This window comes from Hippoglossus hippoglossus, chromosome 13 (assembly GCF_009819705.1).
Source record: "Hippoglossus hippoglossus isolate fHipHip1 chromosome 13, fHipHip1.pri, whole genome shotgun sequence".
Taxonomy (NCBI): Eukaryota; Metazoa; Chordata; class Actinopteri; order Pleuronectiformes; family Pleuronectidae; genus Hippoglossus; species Hippoglossus hippoglossus.
Window position 1 is genome coordinate 1826963 of NC_047163.1, and position 16712 is coordinate 1843674.

At 43.3% G+C, this 16712-nt stretch overlaps 2 protein-coding genes and 1 long non-coding RNA gene across 4 annotated transcripts in view; 1 reads left to right on the forward strand and 2 right to left on the reverse strand.

The window, feature by feature from the left end:
- The window catches only part of capn5a (calpain 5a), a 33300-nt gene extending 21260 nt beyond the window's left edge, over window positions 1–12040 (forward strand). The window contains exons 4-15 of one of the 2 annotated variants that reach the window (XR_004615814.1): window positions 741–872; window positions 6515–6723; window positions 7181–7373; window positions 7458–7651; window positions 8068–8145; window positions 8344–8539; window positions 8644–8766; window positions 9042–9238; window positions 9644–9765; window positions 10252–10388; window positions 10498–10902; window positions 11425–12040. Coding sequence is in view for 1 of the 2 variants with exons in the window: in XM_034603939.1 (XP_034459830.1) it covers window positions 741–872; window positions 6515–6723; window positions 7181–7373; window positions 7458–7651; window positions 8068–8145; window positions 8344–8539; window positions 8644–8766; window positions 9042–9238; window positions 9644–9765; window positions 10252–10388; window positions 10498–10674 (1758 nt within the window). In the remaining variant the exon portion in view is untranslated. Of the gene's footprint in view, window positions 1–740; window positions 873–6514; window positions 6724–7180; window positions 7374–7457; window positions 7652–8067; window positions 8146–8343; window positions 8540–8643; window positions 8767–9041; window positions 9239–9643; window positions 9766–10251; window positions 10389–10497; window positions 10913–11424 lie in introns of those variants that run through there. The other variant, XM_034603939.1, reaches the window with a different exon arrangement.
- ompa (olfactory marker protein a) lies at window positions 2686–6400 on the reverse strand. Its single transcript, XM_034603942.1, has 2 exons — window positions 5043–6400; window positions 2686–3961 (listed from the first exon to the last, which is right to left on the reverse strand). The coding sequence occupies exons 1-2, from the start codon at window positions 5109–5111 to the stop codon at window positions 3530–3532; spliced, it is 501 nt and encodes a 166-aa protein (XP_034459833.1). The 5' UTR covers window positions 5112–6400; the 3' UTR covers window positions 2686–3529.
- LOC117772647 lies at window positions 10824–11370 on the reverse strand. Its single transcript, XR_004615815.1, has 2 exons — window positions 11248–11370; window positions 10824–10956 (listed from the first exon to the last, which is right to left on the reverse strand). It is a non-coding gene; the product is annotated as an uncharacterized LOC117772647 (long non-coding RNA).
- Window positions 12041–16712: the final 4672 nt, after the last annotated feature.

The window sequence follows — 16712 nt, forward strand, 5'->3', positions numbered from 1 at the left end:
CTTAAAACTGTTTTATACAGTCTGACTGATTTAATGCTTTGATGATAATATTAGTGGATATGAGCCTTTCATCGACGGGTATCAACAGTATCAGCATTCACATACTTTCACGTAGATTAGAAGATTAATAACACTCATGATAATAAATATGAAGCTGTAGCACAAAGGAAGCAACACAATCTATAGATATAAAGTGAACTTTGTGTATCACATGTTCATGGCCTGGTCCCAGACTGTCTCTCGTCTGGTTGGGTGTGTGTCTCTGGTTTATCTCAGCTCCATCATTTGGCTGCCGTCCTGCTCGCTCTGTGGTTTGTTTCACTTTGACCTTTCAGAGGTTTCTTTACCCAGAGTTTACCTCCTAATGGATGACTGAGTATCTGGCTACGCCCTCGCATTCATCCACACATGGCAGCTGCCCAGTGGGACCACATCCTACGGCTCCTGTGCAGCAGCTGGAGGTCGACCACAGACGTTACTATAGGAATTCACTTTACAGCACAAATCTAAAATGAATTATATCATGAATGAATTCTCCTCATCTCATCAGCTGGACTTGATCAGTAATTGATTCAGTTCAGTTGTTCCTTTGTTATTGGAAAGTTCTTTCTTGGTTTCTTTGGCTCTGATGTTTAAAGATGTTTCTGAAAGTGTCGTCGCTCTCATCAGAAAAATAAACTCCGCTGGTCTGAGGGGCCTCGGCTCCGTCCATGGATTCTAACGATCTCTTTCTCTTCCAGGAGTTATGCAGCGAGCCCCATCTGTTCGTGGACGGCATCAGTGCCCACGACCTGCACCAAGGTCAGCTGGGAAACTGCTGGTTCGTGGCCGCCTGCTCCAGCCTGGCCTTCAGAGAGACGCTGTGGGAGAAGGTGACACACACACACACACTCTCACACTTCAGACTCTTCTTTTCAGTCAGGCTGTGGATAGATGATCTGTAGGTGATCGTGTGTTAAACCTACAACATTGATACAGAACCTTTTATCCAAATGAGCTCACACACTCACGGACAGATGGCAGCACGACACCACGTCTGACTATCAGAGCAACTTGGTTCAGTGCGTAGCTTAGGAGCTCTTTGTCACGTGGACAGGAGGAACTGGGGATCAACCCTGTGAGCCGTGTGAGGTGTGGCTCCGCCGGTAGAGCGGGTTGCATGCACACAAAGTCTGTGTGTGCGTGTGTGTGTGTGTTGAGTGGTGTGTGTGTTGTTGGGTGTGGGCAAGTATGTGGGTGCCAGATTTGTGTGACTGGGTGTGTGTTTACTTTAGATTAGTGTGCGGTGTGGTCGTCATGCAGATTAATGCTAAATAAAGTCAGTCAAAGAATCTCCAGGATCTTCCTCCTGATCCAGATTCTATGAGTTCACTCTCCGCTCACGTCCCAAGTTTCAAGAACATCACTTCCGTAGTTTCTGCTTAATCCTGCTGTTGAACTGCAAAGAAAACTGAAGCCCATTGGTGGAGGAACCTGCAGTTATACCTGTATACTATAATACCATCTTTCATCCATTAGGTGGCGCCATTGACTTTAACAACACTGTCATCCAGACAAATGGATTTTCTGTCAGTTGGAATTAAACATTCACCAGTACACAGTAGATGCCATGAAAAGCATTTGTTTCTCACAAAATACAAATTATTACAAAAACTATTTCTCCCCGGTCAACCTGCAGGTGTTTAGATATGTGTCAGGTGGTTGTTTCCTCTGTAGATTCTGTCTCTGTGTCGTCGTTTGATTCCCGACTGACGAGGATGTTTGGGATCGACCTCCGTGAAGGATAAGAACCTAAACATCCTCAGTTCTGTGTGTATACAACTTCAGAAATAGTTCTGATCATGTTATGAAGTTTAGTGGCCACTTATCTTTAAGTCGAGTTTAATCTGGAATTAAACAAAAGCCCGACGTCACTTCTTTAGTGTAGAGTCAAGTAGCAGTTAAATGGTTAATGAGAATCTGAAGCTGTTATTATTATTCAGAGTTAATCCTAATGTTTCTGCAGTCGCTTGAAGTGAGTGTGTGAGACTCGTGCATGCTGCGTTTCCTCTGTGTTTCCTCTGTGTTTCCTCCGTGTTTCCTCAGTGTTTCCTCAGTGTTTCCTCAGTGTTTCCTCAGTGTTTCCTCTGTGTTTCCTCTGTTTCCCCTCTGTGTTTCTCTGTGTTTCCTCTGTGTTTCCTCTGTGTTTCCTCCGTGTTTCCTCCGTGTTTCCTCCGTGTTTCCTCCGTGTTTCCTCCGTGTTTCCTCTGTGTTTCCTCTGTGTTTCCTCTGTTTCCCCTCTGTGTTTCCTCTGTGTTTCCTCTGTGTTTCCTCTGTGTTTCCTCTGTGTTCCTCTGTGTTTCCTCTGTGTTTCCTCTGTGTGTCCTCTGTGTTTCCTCTGTGTTTCTCTGTGTTTCCTCTGTGTTTCCTCTGTGTTTCTCTGTGTTTCCTCTGTGTTTTCTCTTTCCACCTGGTTGCTTTATTCCCGCTCTCCGGTCTCTCCGGTCTTCTGCTGCAGCTCAGTTTTCCATCAGCTGAAGGAAAACTCGAGTCAGTTTTAGGTGTCGCTGCCTCTGAGGAGCAGCCGGTTGTCCTGACACCGTCAGTGGTCCAAACACAAACACTGGTTCTGAAACTGAGCCTCTGGTGGGACGAGGACAAACCACACAGGAAGTCTGACGACAATCAGCAAGGAAATATCTATTTTCTCTTTCTTCGTATTCCATCACATCAATACTGACGATGCATCTTCATAAAACCCTTTGAGGAGGTGTTTTGGTTTTGACTCTATTTTAAAACGTGACTCGTCCTCTGGTTTGTCCCCTCGTCCTCTGTCCACTGACACAGATAATAATCCCACCAATGAGAACGCAGACAGCTTTCAGTCGATATTTAATAGACTCCATTGATCTCTCAGGCTGAAAGTCATGCAACGGGAACATTTGATATTTCCATTCACAGCCAATTGTTTTATTTCTACTTAAAATACAAAAAGCAACAAAGACAAAAAACAAGTTACTCATGTTATTATCACAGTAATCAGCTGATCAATAAAGGCATTTTTTATTTACATGTTGTTTTACTTAGTGTCTTACAGATAATTATTTAGTTTTCAAGATAATTTCATTGTGACACATAAAAAAATCTAAAATGTTCATCATTGATAACGAGGCTTCAAAATCACCGTTAAATAGTGTGTATAGAAATGTTTCATGAATTCTCATGTTTCTATATGAATTTAAAATATTTGAATATTGATGATTTATGATACATTGATCATCAAGTAGCACCATGAAAAGTACAGGAGAATTAGTTCCATATTAATTTGAAGTAAAGTGCAGTCAAACTTGTTTTAATTTTCTTCTCATAGATGATTTGTTTTTTACTAAATGTTTATTTTGTGAAAAAAAACCTTTACGTTACAAACCTCGGAGCTGGAGGGAGACATTTAAAGATTTGTTCTCTCTGCTGCTACAGTGTGTTTTTCTTAAAGTTTAAACATTGAACAAAATATTGCAGTTACAGGTTTGTTTTGGTAAAATGAGAAAAGTCATATTTCTGGTGTGAACTCCACCGAGCAGCTGAGGTTCGCTGCCTCCGCTCCGTCCTTGAAAGCAAACAGGAAGTACATGACCTTCCTGACCTTGGCCAGCTCAGCGATCCTCTCGCCGAACTCCTGCATGTCCGCTTCCAGGCATTTGAGCGCCGAGTCCTCGGGGTCGTCGGCGTTACGCCAGAACGTTCCGATGGGCTCTAGCAGCTGCCGGGTCATCAGGTGGGTGAGGTCAGGGGTCCAGTTCTGGGAAATACCAGTGATGGTGACACGACCGTGGCCAGAGAGGGAGAAATACCAGCGGGAGAAGTTCAGCCCCTGGATGTGGAAGTCTAGACGATACACGGCTTCGTGGGGAAGAAGCAGGCGCTCGCCATCCTGACGTTTGTGCCCCGAGCGCTGCAACGACGACACGCGAAGACGCATCATCTGCAGTGGACAGAAAGGATCAAAGAAAGGAGAAGAGAGAACAGAGGTGGAATCAGTCCGAGTCTCAGTGTGAGAAACATCCACATGACGCAGATTGGAAGCTTTGGTCCCCAAAGATGGTTCTGAAAAGAGATTCACACGTCTGCAACACACGACTACAAACCAACATGAACTACACAAAACACACACACACACACACACAGCTTTTCTTATGACTTCCGTTCATCGTGCACAGTCTAACCAAAGCCTTTTATCTAACCATGACCAACTCATGCCTAACCTTAACCTAATCCACAACTTGCGTCAACTCAAACCTGAACCACAGCACCCCCTACAGGCGGAGGCCATAAAACACAAACATTCAATTTGCTCAGTTGCATAAAACTTGAAAACTGGTCCCAGAGCTCAAAGTACAAAGCCTGAACCAGAGGATGTTTTTACTGAAGTCCTTTATGGAAGACTTTATTGATCTTATCTGAGAAGCAGTCCACAGATTAATTTTCTCTGGAGCCACTAATCAGTACAGTAATGAAAGTAGCTGTAAACCAAACTTCTCTTCATGGCAAAGGTGCAAATTAACACTTGATCCCAGTCAGAGAATCTGTGGAGCTGGAGAAACCAGACAGAACGACAGGAAACTGATCTCTGATCATTTAATATAATAATATCAGTGTTTTAACTGATTAACTGACCTATGGATTGTTACACTACAGCGACATCAACACGTTAAGAACACATGTTGTGAAGAATTAAACCAGGAAGACGAGTAAATCAAGAAAATCCCCTAAAAACAGCCAAAGTTCCTGAAAATCATCCATCTGCAAAAAGTGAACTTTGAAAATTACAAACGATACAAATTAAGTATATTCTGTTGTGTTTTAATTTTAAAGTAATATGAGTATTATTTAAATATATCCATGTATAACATTTCATCAACTGTCAAAACTGTGACGTTTATATTTTTACTAACGTGCACAAACTTATTAGGTTCAATCTTTGTACATGCAAAACACACACACACACACACACACACACACACACACACACACACACACACACACACACACACACACACACACACCTCCGTCAGAGCAATGTCTTCTTTGAATGTCAGCCCCATGGCGTCGGAGGGCGTCTCAGCCTGGGCCATGTCTGACTCGGAGGTTCTGATCCTGGGTCGTGTGGAGGGCAGCGCTGCCGGTCTGCACGGAGCCTGAGGTGGATGAAGCTTTGCAAGAGTTTCTGATTCCACCCCCACCTCTCTCTCCCTCTCCCTCCCTCTCTCTCTCTCTCTCTCTCCCTCTCTCTCTCCCTCTCTCTCTCTCTCTCTCTCTCTGTCTCTCTCTCCCTCTCCCTCCCTCTCTCTCTCTCTCTCTCTCTCTCTCTCTCTCTCTCTCTCCAACTCTTTCCATCACAGTTGGGCAGTGCCTTACTGTTGCCCCCCCCTCCCCCACCTCCCCACTTCCTGCCCCGGGGTACTTTGGGTCGCACACATTGATTGGCATGCCACAATAAATGAGCGAGAGAAGGGGGGGGGATGAGATCGATGACAAAACTGGATCAGTCAGATCAGTTAGTCGTCTTTTTGTGTACTCAGCCCCTCAGTCCTTTTAAAACACACAAACACACACACACACTTCTTCAAATATGACTTTTAATGTGCATTTTATTTGAACTGTCATGAAACCAGCGAGAGGATTTATATAATTAGATTTATTATCTGAGGTGTAATATTATGGAGCAGGTTTGAAACGTCTGAATATCAAATGAAAACACTCTCAGGTTTTCTTTAAGGCGTTAAGCAGGTGGGTGATGTGTGAGGGCGCTTAGCAACCGAGGGAGCTGATGACGAACAAGAGGGAACTCTGGGAGTTTCCTGAGGGCGTCTGGGAGCTCGACTGGTCTTGGCTCAATGGACCATTTATTTATTTATATCATTCACTTCACTGACGTGTGTGTGCGTGTGTGTGTGCGTGTGCGTGCGTGCGTGTTGTCAGTGGGGATCTTGGGGCAGGATATGGGTGGATGGCGTTCCCTTCTGAAATCTTTAGTTAATTATATATGCAGGAGGTTAATTAAGGGGAAAAGTGGAAAACCTGATGTATTTCAAATCTTTAAGAACAAATAGAAGCTGTGTGATGCTTCTTTATTTACTAGATTATATATATATGGTGAATTTAAGTCTGTTTTATACTTGTTTTATGTATAGTAACTGGATATTAGTTGTTCTCTTTTATTGTGTTCAACAGTTTCCTGTTTCTCTGAACAAGGTTACAAAGTGCTTTATAAAATACATGTGAATAAAACAACACAGAACAAAACAGAAATAAGATAGATAACATAAAAGAAAATAATAAAAACATAGAATCAGGATATATATGTTTTGGCTTGAAGCATAAGGAGTTAGCAGCTCTGTGATATCAGTGGGGGCCAGATTGTGCTGAGCTTTAAAAGTTATTAAAAGAATATTTAAATCGATCCTAAATTTAACTGGCAGCCAGTGAAGGTCCCCCCCCCCCCCCTCTGATCACATGTTCTTGTTGCTTCTCTCAGGTGATCCCGAACTGGAAGGACCAGGAGTGGGATAAAGACAAACCGGAGTCCTATGCCGGGATCTTCCACTTCCAGTTCTGGCGGTTCGGTGAGTGGGTGGATGTGGTGATCGACGACCGGCTGCCCACGGCTAACGGAGAGCTGGTGTACTGTCACTCCAACGACAGCAATGAGTTCTGGAGCGCGCTGGTGGAGAAGGCCTACGCCAAGTAAGCACGTCCAGCTGGTCCCGGTCATCTCCCTGTTTTCTTTAGTGGAATAAAACCCTTATGTCGGTTTGGTATATGAGACCGTTCCTCTTGTTGTAATTAAATTAAATTGAATAACTGTGTCGCACCTGGATTATTCTTGATATTGATATAGAAATATAGTTGTTGTGTTCATCGAAAATAAACCCAGAATCCAGATCGCATTAATTTGAGCTTCAGATTGTTAAATCAGTTTCTCGATACTGTAATTTGTAGCTTCCATCGGCCGTGATGCTGCACATAGAAGAATTTAAAGCTTTGATTTGATGCTTCTTGAACAAATGGACGTCGAGAGTCAAAGCTGATTCTCCCCCAAAGACTTTATGTCCATTTCAACCACGATGCAGGAAAGAATCAACAACAACACATCTGTACAGCATCTGTGTGAAAGTAGGACTGAGTCGTGTGTGTTTTCCAGAATGTGCGGATGTTATGAGGCGCTGGACGGGGGCAACACGGCCGACGCTCTCGTGGATTTCACCGGCGGCGTGTCGGAGCCACACGACTTGATAAAGAACGGATACAAAGACGATGATGAGAAACGCAACGATCTGTTCGAGAGAGTCCTGAAGGTCCACGACAGAGGAGGCCTCCTCAGCTGCTCCATCCGGGTGAGCAGAGGTCAAACACCTCGCTCCTGCTCAGTGAGTAAACCACTCAGCTTCATACTGACTGAACCGGCTGTGTCGTTCCAGGCAGCCACGTCGGCGGACATGGAGGCCCGGCTGGCCTGCGGACTGGTGAAGGGTCACGCCTACGCGGTGACAGACGTCCGCAGGGTGAGGCTGGGTCACGGCCTTCTGGCCTATTTCAGGTCAGACAAACTCACCATGATCCGCATGAGGAACCCGTGGGGCCAGAGAGAGTGGAACGGGGCCTGGAGCGACAGGTGAGGAAGAGGAGGAGTGGCGTGACAGCAGAAGGAGATGAAGGAGCAGAGTCAGAGTCGATAAATGTTGGTGTCAGACTTTTTACTGTGGAGATGCTCAGGTTGTTCAGTGACGTTGCTGTTAATCGTATGCATTTAGAGGTGAATTTCATTTCAGGGTTTGACTTCATGTCGGAAGCAACTTTTTATTTCACCACAGAGGATTTACTCTGCATTAATTGTACGAATCAGGATTTTTAAATCTGCTGATAGAATCTGTAGCTCCTGATTATTTGTCTGAATTTAAGTTAAATGTCCTCTTTTCCCTCTTTTGCATTTGTCGTGTTTCTGCTGTACAGTTGACATCTTCTTGAAAATCTTAGCGACTCAGTGATTTCATTCAGAGATAACAAAGACGACTGACTGTGTGTGTGCAGCTCTGAAGAGTGGCAGAAGGTCAGTAAGAGCGAGCGGGAGAAGATCGGCGTCACCGTGCAGGATGATGGCGAGTTCTGGTGAGGTTTAGAGCAACGCTGCCCTCTGTTGGCAAAGCAGAGGTGCCTGCATGTGGCACTAGGTGACGCTGCACCTGAAATGAATGAACATATTCTGTTTCTTTCTCATTCCTCCTCTTTCTGTCATCATAAATATCACTGAGTAAAATGTCTCTGATCATAAATAAACCAGAATTTTCTTTCTCTCCTTTTCTGCAGGATGACATTTGATGATTTTATCGATAACTTCACAGACCTCATCCTCTGTCGTCTCATCAACACGTCCTACCTGAGTTTCCACAAGACCTGGGCGGAAGCTGTGATGCGGGGCTCCTGGCGTCGCCACGACGACCCCCTCGTCAACCGAGCGGGGGGCTGCAGTAACAACAAGCCCTCCTTCCTCCAAAACCCACAGGTAGTCTCTTCTTTAGAATTCCTCAAAACGTTGCACTTTGTCATTGTCGTTGAAAGAAAGAATGACCTCTGATAACGTGTGTGTTTCTCTGCTCTGTGTTGTAGTACGTGTTCGATGTGAACAAGCCGGAGGACGAGGTTCTGATCTGTCTGCAGCAGAAAGACCGCAGAGCCAGACTGAGGGAGGGACAAGGGGAAAACCTGGCCATGGGCTTCGACATACACAGAGTTAGCAATTATCATTTTCTTTTTTCGAATGAACAATGAAGATATTTGTGACGGTGACTCTGAATCAAGTCAGATTTATTCTTGTCGTTTGTTTGCAGCCTGATTAATGCCAAGAAACTCAAAAGAGAAAAAGTGGTTTGTGTAAATCCAAAGACAAAAACTACTTCTTATTATCAGTCGGTAAACAGAGGCTCTGTCCTGCAGAGGCAGAATGAGGGACTTCAACATCTGCCTCTCTGAGATGTCTGATGAACACGTCTTGTCTCCGTGTGCAGGTGGAGTTAAACAGGACGTATCGTATGCACGTCACACAGCAGAAGGTTGGTGGGAGTGTCTACATCAACTCAAGGTCTGTGTTCCTGCGCTTCGACCTGAAAGAGGGACGCTACGTCATCATACCCACAACCTTTGACCCCGGCCTGGAGGGAGAGTACCTGCTCCGCACCTTCACCGATGTGTCCTCAGACTGCAAGTAGGACCACGCTGCCTTTTCTTTGTTCCTCTGCAGCATGATTGAGTTTTTTAAATGACAAACGGATAATGTTAATTAAACGGAAAAAGAATACACTTAAAAAGTAAATCTGCAAAACTGTAAATGTAATTAAACTTACAGAGCGGAAATCTAAATGTGAAATAACAAATAGGGACGGACACCGTATGCCGGGGGGACATTCACTGCTGAAGCAGAAGCACAGTCGTCTTCTAGCAGTGCACGTTCATGTGTTTTGGGGGCGGAGCTTTGACAAGAGGGCCGATGGGAGGGGATCAGAGTTGACCTGCTCCAACCCGAGCTTTGAACCACAGTTACACCAACAACATAGATATTTGATTCTCCGTAAAAACATGAACACCATCTGTCTCTCTGTCTCTGCTGCAGGGAGTTGACCCAACATGAGCCCCCACAGACCTGCTGGTCCGGGCTGTGTGGGTACCCCTCTCTGGTCTCTCAGGTCCACGTGCTGCAGGCGAACGGACTCGCAGGACAAGACTCGGATGGAGGTAGATTTAACTTTATTCTTTCTTTTTCCCAGGAATCGTCAACATAGACTCAGACGCTGGAAGGATTATTCCAGGAGGTTATGTTCTCGGCTGAGTCCGTTTGTCTGTTACTGAGCAGGATTACACAGAAATGACCGGACGGACCTCGGCCAAACTTGGTGGAACGATGTGATATGGGATCAGGGGGCGGGTTCAAGAATTTGTTTCTCTTACTTTAACATTGTGAGGACGTTTTTCAATACTTTTCATTTCATGGATCTTGAGGAAACAGATCAGTCAGGATTCGGGGACGGATATTTATTAATGTGTGTTTGAGATTTGGTCCAGAACCAAAGAAAAATGTTGATCTAGTGAATTTAAATGTGGTTTCATAAAAGGACTGTTGGTTTCAGTGGAGGAACGTTTACCTCTGGTCTCTAGTAACAGTTGTCTGTGTATGTTGTATTGAAAAGGTGTGTGTTTGTGTGTGTGTGTGTGTGTCTCCAGTGTCAGATCCCTATGTGATCATTTCCTGTGAGGGAGAGAAAGTTCGCTCTCCGGTCCATAAGAACACACGCAGCCCCGTCTTCGACACCAAGGGGCTGTTCTACAGGAAGAAAGCCAACCAGCCAATCACCATCGAGGTTCGTGTGTGTGTGTGTGTGTTTGACGTGTGTGTGTTTGACGTGTGTGTGTTTGACGTGTGTGTGTTTGACTTGAATCTGTGACTCCCTCTCTTTCCGTCTCTGTCAGATCTACAACCACAACGCGCTGATGGACTCGTTCCTGGGTCAGGTGACGCTGCGGACTGATCAAGGTGACTTCCAGCAGACGCTCCACCTGCAGGACAAGGGCAATCGCCGTGACAACGACCTCCCCGGTACCCTCACTGTCGCCATAGTGACCAGCACGGTGCTCACCAACATCTGAGACAGTTCCGCCAAACTGATGCAGCTGATTCAGAAACGTTTACATCTTAACATGACAGAGGTTTACTTTTTGGAAGATTTTGACTTTAATGAAAGCGACACATGCAGCAGGAGAACCGTGAGACATATACAATCACATGGAACCTTTTGTTTTAGCTTCGTGCCTATAAATGTGTGTTTACAACATTATTTACAGGCCCTGTTGTGGCTTAACGTCCAGGCCACACTGGTCCGACTGGTTTCTGCTGCACGTGAGCCAGGCTGCTCTTCTAGAGCACTGGTTCTCAAATGGGGGTACTAGTACCCCTGGGGGTACATGAGATTTTTAAAAAATATATTTAAAATTAGCATCCATTCAAAAATCCTTTAAAAATAGTTTTTTAATAAATATTCAATCAAATACAAGTGTTTAATAAATCAGACACTGATGGCACAGCGCTGTGTATTACATCTTTTTTTGAACCAAAAATACTTTGCGCTGGTTAGGGGGTACTTGTCTGAAAAAATATTTCACAGGGGGTACATCACTGAAAAAAGGTTGAGAACCACTGTTCTAGTGAAAACGATCTTTCACCACAGTTTCAATATCTTATCTGTAGAAACATAAATATTTGCAACACTTCCTTTAGCTGTTTCAAAGTAAAAGCCTTTCTGTTGACTGAACCAAAGAGTACACAGACTTTGATTTAGTCGAGGAAATACAGTCGTCCTAGCAGAAACGTGACGTATCAGCTCCACAACAGACGCTCAGCAGATCCACGACACAGCCAGACGCACCCAGTGTGGCCCAGGTCTTATCTTAATATCCTGTTTACATTGTTTTCTTCTGATTGGATCTCATCTTATCTTCTTCAGCAGCTACTTTATATCCCACTGTTTAGTCTGTTTGAGCTTTTTTATCTTTTATTTTAGTTTACTGTCTCTGAATCATATAAATGTGCCTCTTTATAATGTTTTTTATGTCCTTGTCTTTTATATTGACAGAAGCTTTACATGTGAACTTGCCTTGTCTAGTAAACACAGAAATCTTCCAATGTGGCATCAGCTTGATTGAATGCACTCAGTTTGCAGCTCAACCTAATGCAGTGAAATACCTAATGCACGATATGTTAACTGTTCCAGAAAGATGTCGATTGACTTCATGGTCATTCCGGAGGCTGCAGTTTGTGATCCAGACGTGTTTGTGTCATTGTTAACAGGTTAATCCATCCATCCATTTATCCATCGTTATCTAGGTTATGTTTAATGAACAATTCATGATATTATTTGTAGTGTAGAGTCGGAAAAGAGTGAAATGGGATATTAATGTCAATAAATTCATGTTACATGGTAAATAATTCTTGGCCATATCTTTCCTACTGGTGTCATGGTTTAGATTCAATTAAATTTGGTATTAAAAGGTCTTAATGTGTCTGAAATTTTAATTGGTGAACTCTGCTAAAATATTATCATTATCATATTGTCATTTGAAGTCAAAATTTGAAGTGCAGAGCGCCGCATCAAGTCAAACGCACCTAATGTGTCCAAACAACAAGTTCACATAGTTAGCTTGTCTCAGATCTCATGGGAATCGTTTGCTTCTGTCTGGTTAGTCCAGCTGACCAATCCTGCTTCAAACGGATGTTGGGACCCCCGACCTTATTAACATACAGAGACAGAAATACAGGAATAAATGTAAAAATACAAAATAGTCTTTTCATTACCAAAATGTATTTATTTTTCATTTATTTATGTATTTAAGTATTTATTCCTGTATTTATTTATATATCTATTTTTACTCCCACCTACTGTGTTGGTGCTGTCTAAACAGGCTTTCTCATATGTCCCCACAACACAGGTAAATCAAGAACATACACACACGCCTTGTGTTTCCTTTAATGTTGCCAATCAAAGGAAAGCGTTGATCTCACAAAGCTATGATGTAAAACAACCGTATAGAATTCTACACCAATCACTGAGTAGGGGAAATAAATACATACATTTAAAAATGAATAAATACATAAATGAATAAATGTAGCAATACAGCAATTAATAAATAAATGTAAAAATAGCCTTTTTCATTAGTAAATAATTTTTTCATTTATATTTTGAATTATTTATTTCTGCATTTATTTATTACTTTATTTCTACTTATTTATTTGTGTGTGTGTGGTGCGCAGTCTTTTTCATATGTCCCCACAATATCCATAAATCAAGAATGTACACACACTTGTATTCCTTTAATGTTACCAATCAAGGGAACCCTTTGATCTCACATGGTTATGATATAAAACAATAGTGTAGAATTCTAGAACTAAGATGGACCAAGTGTGGGAAGAGGAAACAGAAGCAGAAAGAAGACAGTCATTCACCTTGATGTTGTTGCCACCAATTTAATCCTCATTATTTCGTTCTATCTTTATTCATTAATTAATTGTGAAATACTGTGATCTCACAGTGTATCAAAATCTATAATGGCGAATTATCTCCAAAAGAAAATGAACAAAAGATACCACCACCAAGCGTGGAGCAGCAAACAGGAGGAGGCCAATCACTTCTTGAAACAGAAGGAGATTCTCAAGAAAATGGAGGCTCTCAAGACTGACTACCAGATTTTGCAGGAAGAGTTGAAAAATGGCAAAAAGAGGCAGCAAATACTCTTTGAAACTGTTCAACATAGCGAACGAGAGATCCAAAAACTTCTCCTGGACAAATGTGCCAGTGAGTTCAAAGCAGAGAAACTGAGCGCAGTCGTGCCGAATCTCAAACAGCAGTTAGCTGAGTGTGAGAGGAAAACTAACAAAGAGAAACAAGAGGTAATTTCATGCATAAAAGCAGAATTCAACCAGAAGTTAGCTCGGCAAATGGATAAAGCAGACAGGGCACTGAATGAGCAGGCGAAAAGACATGAAAGTGAGAAGTCAGCAATGAAGAAACAGCTCGAGACGCAGAAGAGAAAAATGGTGGAGAAATTAAAAGACCTGCGGGAAAAAGAAAAATCCAAGGAAGTGGAAAGGAAACAAAGAGAGGCTGATAGAAAACTCAAGTCGCAAAACTACCAAAAAGTAAGTAAACAGACATCGACAATGAGGCTGAATAAGATCTGGCCCAGATTTAAGGACACTAATGGACAGAAGGAATTAAGTAAAGACCATCCGCTGCAGATCCATGCACTGAAAGTCCCAAACATGGATCTGGAGGTGGAAACAGTAAAAGACCTGCCTATGGCCATAGAAATAAAAGGAATACTGAAGAAAGCTCCCACTCTGACGGACACTCGGTCAGAGCTTGAAAAGCAAATAGCGAAGTGCAAAAACCTTGAGGCGATTCTACGACATGCCAAGAACGACATCGAGGCGTGCATGCTCAACATTGAAGAGCCGGAGAAATTAAAATGCACAGTTATGGACATGAAAGCAAGCTACGTAGACCAAGTGGATGTAAATGGGATTGTTACTCTGAAGAAAAAGGTTACTTTCAATGACGACATCGAGGTTTTCAGATACGTGCTGAAGCAACTGAAGAAAACTAAGTTAAAACGAGAAAGACAATGAGATTTTTCCATGAGGAGAACATGAGATTGAACAAACTGAAAAAAGTCCAAAACGCACCAAACGCTCAGACTAGTGACAAAGGGAACTATGATAGAAGCGCTCCCCAGTATGAGGTCTGCTGTTTGAGGATCCTTTACATTTCTCTCACCACCGTTGCCACAGGAAAATGTTGCGTCTCAGGAAATAATATTGTAAATTTGCATGTTCTCCCCGTGTCTGTGTGAGTTCTCTCCGGGGAACTCCGGTTTCCTCCCGCACCCCGAAGCCACGCAGGTTGATTTATTTGACCGTAGGTGTGAATGGTTGTTTGTGTGTTGGCCCTGTGATACTCTGGCAACCGGTCCAGGGTGAGCCCGCCTCTCGACCAGCGCCAACTGGGATGGCTCCAGCTTCCCCCACGACCCCCACAGGACAAGTGGCATAGAAGATGGATGGATACATAAATAAAAAACACCAGAACACCATGGATGTATATGCTCTTTTTATTTTAAATTGTCCCCAATAACTAAACTAACAGACTAAGAAATTTATGTTATAGCAGTATAAGCAATTATGGAGCCCCTGAAGTTGTATCTTGTCTGCACAACTTATTATCTTGTGTGCACACAGAGTAAATATCTGAGTTGTAAAAACATGACTGGCCGATGCTTTGAAGACAACACTTAGTTGTTTTTATAGCTTTTAAGAGTTTTTTTTAATTGCTCAAGTTTTATGATTGAAACCTAGTCTGTTTTCCTTCAGTGTGCTCAGCAAATGATTCCTGACAATCCTGTGTCTCTGCGCAAGAGACACAAGAATTTCACTGTGTAAACATACTCAGACATTTGTGTTCTCACATACTGGAATATTCAGGAAAATATCACCAACATATTGCAGAACGCCCCATCTGGCTTCATACCACATCCTTCCACCAGGTTCCGTGATAATCCACCGAATGGTTTCTGTGTAATTCTGCTAATAAACAAACAAAGGAAGACAAAACATAACATCAATAATTCTACATATAACTCAACTGCACATTTAATTGTTGTATTGTACGTTGGAGGTTTTTCATGTATTTCCACCATGGACAAGATTAATTTAGCAGTGGTGTGTGTGTGTGTGTGTGTGTGTGTGTGTGTGTGTGTGTGTGTGTGTGTGTGTGTGTGTGTGTGTGTCTGATTACAACCTCCCCTGTGCTGTGTCTCATCACCCCCTCCTCTCTCTGTGTAACTGGGATCAGTGGCAGTGAATGAGCAGCTTGCCGTGTCACTGTTAATACCAACAAGAAAGAGGGAGGAGGAGGAGGAGGAGGAGAGAGGAGAGAGGAGGAGGGAGTCATTCACTGCTTCAAACTCTGTATACCTTCATATGAAAGAAAGAGTCAGAGAGTAAAGAGCAAAGGAAGAAGAAGAAGAAGAAGACTGGAAGTAAGGAGAGAAACTCAGGAAGAAAGAGACATATCTGCCGAGAGAGAAGGAGAAGAGAGAGTGATAGTGACAGAGGAGAGAGAAGGGAGAGAGAAGGGAGAGAGAAGGGAGAGAGAGAGAGAAGGGAGAGAGAAGGGAGAGAGAGAGAGAAGGTCTGACGTGGGAGGAACAGGACAAAAATGAAGGTGTCACTCTTTTCCTTCCAACTCCTGCTGCTGTGGGATTAACAGGTTTCCCTGCTCCTCCTGAAGAAAGACTCCATCTCAGAACCATCTCGTCCTCCGTCCTGTTCCCCTGTTCTTCATCCCTCCATCCACCAGGACGTCTGTGCAGGGACACACACCTGAAACGAGGGGAGGACAGAGGAGAGAAAGAAGCAGAAGAAGAGTTCAGATCATGCAAAAGGGTGAGGACAAACAGTCGGTCAGGCTTATAGAGGCATGTTGGCTTTCTGCATAATCTCATTACTGTGTGTGTGTGTGTGTGTGTGTGTGTGTGTGTGTGTGTGTGTGTGTGTGTGTGTGTGTGTGTGTGTGAGAGAGCACCTAAATCTGTTTACACACTCATATACTTGGGACATGTCTTCCTTATGGGGACAAAAAGCAAGTCACCATATTATAAATTATTACATGTTAAGGTGTAATAATGTTTGAGTCTATCAATGTGTTGAACTCTGACTGTGTCACTGGATATTTCCCATGATCCTCTGCTTCCTGACCCCGAAGAGCTGCTGATGTAACAAATCCACCAAACGCTGGTCAGAAAGTTTCCTGCTGAATATTGGAGATAAACTCTGGTTTTTAATAACTTCTGGGTCTATTTAACTGATCTCAGTTCAGCTTCACTGGAGCTGATTCTGATCAAATAAAGCTGTGACAGGAAAAGAAACTGGGAGATCTTCGGAGTGTTTAAGTAACGGGTGATGCATCATGCAGGAGGCGGGACATGACATAAACTCCACTGCAGAGATCATGTTTTTAACAGATTCAACACCAGCATCAGCTCTTATCACTGAAAGCTCTGGAATCTCATCATCTTTCCAGGTTGACGTCTTCGTCTACAAGTGTGGCTCTTCTTTTTTATCCGGACAAGATTGT

What these genes read in the sequence shown, in the direction of transcription:
- ompa (XM_034603942.1), bottom strand. Translation starts at nt 5,111, where the DNA reads ATGGCCCAGGCTGAGACGCCCTCCGACGCCATGGGGCTGACATTCAAA. An exon ending in AAGACATTGCTCTGACGGAG is followed by an intron (nt 3,962 to 5,042) that starts GTGTGTGTGTGT and finishes TGTCCACTGCAG; the next exon opens with ATGATGCGTCTTCGCGTGTC.